This window comes from Apaloderma vittatum, unplaced genomic scaffold (assembly GCF_000703405.1).
Source record: "Apaloderma vittatum isolate BGI_N311 unplaced genomic scaffold, ASM70340v1 scaffold8598, whole genome shotgun sequence".
Taxonomy (NCBI): domain Eukaryota; kingdom Metazoa; phylum Chordata; class Aves; order Trogoniformes; family Trogonidae; genus Apaloderma; species Apaloderma vittatum.
In genome coordinates, this window is record NW_009730180.1 from 26,981 (window position 1) to 32,980 (window position 6,000).

The 6,000-nt window shown below is 37.0% G+C and overlaps 1 protein-coding gene across 1 annotated transcript in view; it reads left to right on the forward strand.

The window, feature by feature from the left end:
- Positions 1–6,000, forward strand: part of ENPP3 (ectonucleotide pyrophosphatase/phosphodiesterase 3) — a 39,312-nt gene that overhangs the window by 23,205 nt on the left and 10,107 nt on the right. The window contains 5 exon segments of the mRNA XM_009874692.1: positions 1,220–1,347; positions 3,165–3,231; positions 4,367–4,454; positions 5,211–5,380; positions 5,491–5,542. Coding sequence (XP_009872994.1) covers positions 1,220–1,347; positions 3,165–3,231; positions 4,367–4,454; positions 5,211–5,380; positions 5,491–5,542 — 505 coding nt within the window.

Genomic DNA, 6,000 nt, shown 5'->3' on the forward strand with positions numbered 1-6,000 from the left:
AACTCACTGAATCCTTATTTTTCGTGCTCCTGTATTCTACTATGCTTCTTTGATGACTATCCAGGCACATTTACTCTCATTTCACTTATTAATGTCATTATGTGGAGTGTATACAATTTTAGAACTCAGAGGTGATGTCAGATCAGACTTCTAGCTTGTACTGCCTGTGTGGTAGAACAGGTCCACCTCTCTGGCTCACCCAGCTTCATAGCAGCTCTTCCTTCAGCATTTCTGATGTTCTGTGTTGGCCCAGTACTGGATTACTGCTCAGGAGCAACACTTCTAAAACATTGTCATGATGCTTGCAGCCAGCTGTAATGGCTCCTGATGGCCATAGGCAGTTAAATCTTGCGGTATGCAAGTATGCAATATGTCATACGTTTGCCATTAGGGTCTCAGCACTAAACTCATGGCATTCATACCCTAAACAGGGTGTATTTAGACTGGACTTTAGGAAAAAGAAAGAGTAGTCAGCCACTGGAGTAGGTGGCCCAGAGAGGTGGTGGAGTCGCCATCCCTGGATGTGTTCAAAGGTCATTTAGATGTGGTGTGGGGAATATGGTTTATGGGTGAGCTTTGTAGAGTAGTATTAATGGTTGGACGCGATGATCCCAACGGTCTTTTCCAACTTGAATGATTCTATGTTTCTATGTTCTATGCTGCTAACACAGCAGCTATATTAATACAATAAAAGCGAGTGTAAAACTAAGGCCTTTAGCTAACAGCCGAGTGCTGGACATTTATGTGGCACAAAAGTATATGTTATGTCTTGCAAGTAAAACCATTGTCTCTGCTATGTTGTGTATACTTGTTTGTCTTTGTTGTTTATTGAACGGTAAAGTAATAGAAGATGGCAGAAATGAATTTTCTCTTGTAGAGTGTAATCTTAGAAACTAGGTGTCAGTGACATTAGTATGGACAGGCAGACTATACTTTACTACTAAATTACTTTCAGCCTTAGGAGTACTTTTGCACAGTATTTGTGAACTTGCTACATGTTTTATAGCAGTGTATTTCAAATAGTTTCAAAAAAAGTCACTTTTCCTTCCATTGCTTCTTGGGCCAAAAATGAGATTTGCAGCTTATCCAAGAAGGTGTCTGTGAGTAATGTGCTTTATGCTTACATTCCTGTCACTAAGATGTTTGTGATAATTTTGAATGATGGGTTTATTTTTGATTCTGAGCAAAAATAATGACTGAACTCTTTCTTCTTGCACAGTGCAGAAGATCCCCTCAGCATTTCAAGCCTTATCTGACCCCTGATTTACCAAAACGATTCCACTATGCTAACAGCATTCGTATTGATAAAGCTCATCTTTTGGTGGATCGACAGTGGCTGGCTGTGAGGTAACATAAGTTGTATAACCATTACCTTATCTTTTTCATCCTTATCTTTTTAATTGCCTTCACAGGTGTCTCATTTTTTTGTTTTGCTTTTGTCTTGTTGGATTTCCTTGTTTGTTACATTCAAAATGTTACTTAGTATAAAATGAAATATGTCTTATACATAAAGCCAGGATGGTATGATTTAAATCATACGAATCTAAGTCTGATAAAAGACTCATCCAGATCAAATTTTTACAGAAAATAAAAGGAAGAAAAAAGAAAATATAGAAATTAATATTACTACACAGAAAACTCTGAAAAATAATCCAATTAAAATTGTTATACAAAGCCTTCTTGGTATCTAGCCTTTTACCTAGCTTTACAGTCCCCCCTCCACTGCCCTTCTGCATCTCAAGGCTGATGGTTTGTTTGATGCATGTGTGGATTTGGCCAGTAATCAGCATTATGAGTCCTTCATCAGGAAGAATAAGATGTTGATGTTTCTTCTTTATCACTCTGTGATCCAAACGGTGTTTTTCCTGTATGTATGCTAACACTACAGCTTGCTCATTCTTCACTGGCCTGCAAGTTAATGTTACATCTCATTTCACTAGATACAGTGCATTCTACAAGGGTTACCTATTTGCTCTTTATTCTCTTTCTTACCTCTGAGTGGTTTTGTTCAGTTCCAAATCTGCATTTCTGTAACGGCTATCGGTGAATTGTTTCTAGCCTTGAGGTTTGCATTCTAGACAGAATAACGAATTCTTACTGCTATCTGTATAAGAACTATGTCTTTGACATGCAAAGATAAGCTGATAAGATAACAGATTAGACATAACCACCTTGTCATTACAAAAAATTGCTGTAAGAGCTAAACAATAAATAAATAGCTCTGAGCAAGTCGAGAGCAATTCAGACAAGCCTTAGTCCTGAGGCTTTCAAAACTCAATACAAGGCCTGTGATGTTAGTAGCAGTATTGTATTTACTGAGCTACAGTGTTGCAATAGGAGAAACATGAGATGACTTTAAATTTTAAAGCTATTCAAACAGAAGATGCCCGAACAGTATGACTTGATTCTTTGTTTTGATGCAACCAAGTAATTGTTCTGGACATATATTTTTATATATATCCACTGAAAAATGTCACATTCATCCTTTTTTAAACTGTGCTCAAATATTCTTGTGCCTTTGGAAGCAGGATATGTGTGCTTGACAGATGTGCGTTGATTCAGTATGGGATGACTATCTATTTATCTTTCCATGTATCTCAGCAACGGGTAAATTAAAATAAGTGTTAGTCATTATAAATCAGACTATTTCAACATGTTATTAATTCTATAACCCACATCCACATCTCTCCTTCAGCCGTTAGAATCCATGATGAAAATGCACTGTCTTGTAAGGCAAAATCTATTGCAGTTTTATTTACGCTCTAGATAACTGTGCGGTTCTCCCATTGTAAATTTTCTATTAAAAAGCAGATACCACAGAATATAAATGAAGAAATCTAAGTAGATTACAGTTGCTCTGAAACTTGTAGGTAGGTGAAAACCTCATTTCAAAAATAACCATTGTTTTCAATTAAATTTGAAAACATCGTTTGACTGTACACTCAGTACCTACCTAGGATAATTTATTTCTGTCCATAGCAGTCTCTGTTACAGTGAAAGAGATCTTCATAAAAGTGAACACTGCATGCGTAAAAAAGTACAAAAATACTATGCCAGAGTCATTTCTTGAGACATGATCCAGAGCCCAGTGAGTGAGGATGACTGTTTTTAACTGGTTCTGTTTGCACCATTTTTATTTACACTGTATGATGCTTTCTCCTTAGGGATAAAACTTACACATTTTGTGATGGAGGTAACCATGGCTATAACAACGAGTTTAAAAGTATGGAGGTAGGATGATTTCTATTCAAGTCTTGCACCTTCTTACGCAGAAAATCACAATGTGCTAGGTGAACCAGAATATAGAATATGTGGTAGCTTTTGCAGTGTGCTTTTTCTTCTCTGTCATCCAGCCACGTACATACTGAGTCCACATGTTCGTATTGCCTTTCATCAATGTGTACAAGGCCTGCTTCCTTTGGATCTGGTAGTAAAACTTGTCTGGGCTCACCTTAACTCCATGGAGCCAGATAGGCTACATTAAACCAAGCATACCGTGTTTAGCTATGGGACATTGAATTCTTCCATTCTTTCATTCTTCTTTCTCCATAGGCTCTGGAAGTTCAGTTCATCATCTGAAAGCCTGTGTGCTCAAATAAGCTAAATCTCATTGCCTCTGGTTTTCTTACAAGATTTAATCATATCATCAGAGCCAAAAAGTCATTAGTCTAATCTGTATGTTATGTAGCATGTATTGCAATTTGAGCTTGTTTTCAATTCTGGTTACAGTGAAAATATTTTGTGGTCTTGAGCTTTTGGTTTTTCATGTACTTTTTAAAGTAAACTCAAGTATGCTACTACTAGTCCTGTATTCTGTGCCTAAGAATCAGATTCTTCCAGACCTTCACGGCTTTAGCCATAGCTATAGGCTTTTAAGGACCCACAGACTTTTGAGAATACAACATGTATTAAAAATTCCAACCAAACAAACCCTGACCCTCCAGTGCTTGTACTTCTGGGTCAATATTAGCTTTTAGATGGGATCTGTGAGTGTCATAACTCTGCATTTGTTGAAGTGACATTTTTAATGGCTGTTGCAATGAAAACAGAACTAGGTATGAATTTGAAACATAGCAAACAATGCATTTCATAAATATGCGTGAAAATTTTAAAGACTTCCTCCCCAGATTCACTGTATAATTGAAAGTATCCTGAGAAACAAGTTTAAGTAAGTTTTGCATTTTTCTTCAAATTATATGCAATGGGCAAGATTTACCTTCTTTATCAGAACAATCCTGTATTTTAACTTTTATGACTGTTAAAAGACTATAATTTGTTCCAACATTCTTTCTTCCATAAAATGCAACTGAACTGGTTTTGAATTTGGATTCCTTTAGATAACAACTTTCGTTTTACTACAATCTAGGCTATATTCCTAGCATATGGCCCAAGCTTTAAAGAGAAAACAGAAGTGGATGCTTTTGAAAACATCGAGGTTTACAACCTTATGTGTGGTAAGTAGCTACAATCCAGTACTTTAGATGATAAAGCAACAATGTTTTCAAATTCCTGTGTTGTAAGAGCTAAAACTGAGTGAATTCATTCAGAAGCTAGGTTTTTCGCGGAAAACACTGATGCCATGCTTTTTTGCCTTTTGCACAATGCTGAAAGATTTACTGCCGAAAGTTGTTCTACTTTGAAGTATTTTTCTGATTGCACAGGGATTCCGCTAAAGAGTGAGAGGAAAGCACTCCGGCCACATGGGCTTCCTGTTGAAATGATGCCTGTGGAATAATTGTGGGATAAGAATATTGTAGACAGTTACCACTCTTGCTTATAACTTAAGACAGACCATTGCAGTCCCGGCAGTGAGCAATTAGGAAGTACGTGCCTTGGAAAATATGGGTTAAGGCATCACACAAAAATGCCATTGGCTAGTACATTTCACAGTGTGATGCATTTGCAATCACATCTGTACTTGGCGTTAGATCATCTAATCTTGTGAATGTTATGGCAGTGTACAAAACTATATGGACAGTACTCAGATAGGTAATTACCAAATACTGGTGCAGTAGAATATAGCAATGAACATTAATATCTAGAAAATTGCAAGTTAACTGTAGTAGTTGCCATAATAGTTTAGATAATGGAATAAGCTATTTCTTCTCTAGTTAGAATACATAGGAAATGCATGCAATTGGAAAGATAATGACTTTTTTAATGCCATTTTAGTATTAAAATACGTTTACAGATTTCAATTATTTCAACAGATTTGCTGCATATTACGCCAGCACCAAACAATGGAACACATGGCAGCTTGAACCACCTCTTAAAAACTCCTTTTTACAGCCCTTCACATGCAACAGAAGAATCATCTCCTTCTTCATGTCCAGTTTCCAGTCTGACTCCCGTAGATGAACTGGGATGCACGTGCATGCATGTAAGTAAGGGCTTCTGGGATCCTTAAATCGTCTTTGTCAAGTGTGTTCTCTTTTTTTTTTTTTTCCTAAACTATGGATTCGTTCTGAATGATTCTCTTATATTTTACAGATATCAAATGTTACGGAACTGAATGTGAGGCTAAATCTCACCACAGAAGAAAGTAAGTAGCAAGACATGAGGACAGTAATACATTTTAAATCTAAGCCTGGTTTAGATTTTATATTATTAGTTGCAGTGGGAATTTTTACAATGTTAATTACAGTTTAAACTGAAGTAGGAAAGTCAAGTCATAGGCATAATTTTTTTTTCTTTTTTCTTTGCGTTTCTTTAAAAATGCAAAGTGATACAGCAACATTTATGCGTAGGAATGGGACCTGAGTGCCATTCAAATCTCAGAAAAAAACATACTACTTTCAGTGGTCCTTGGAGAAATCACAGAATCATGGAATGTTCCAACCCCCCTGCCGTGGCAGGGACATCTCCCACTAGATCAGGTTGCTCAAGGCTCCATCCAGCCTGGCCTTGGACGCTTCCAGGGATGGAGCATCCACAACCTCCCTGGGCAACCTGTTCCAGTGCCTCATCACCCTCAGGGTAAAGAACTTCTTCCTTAAATAT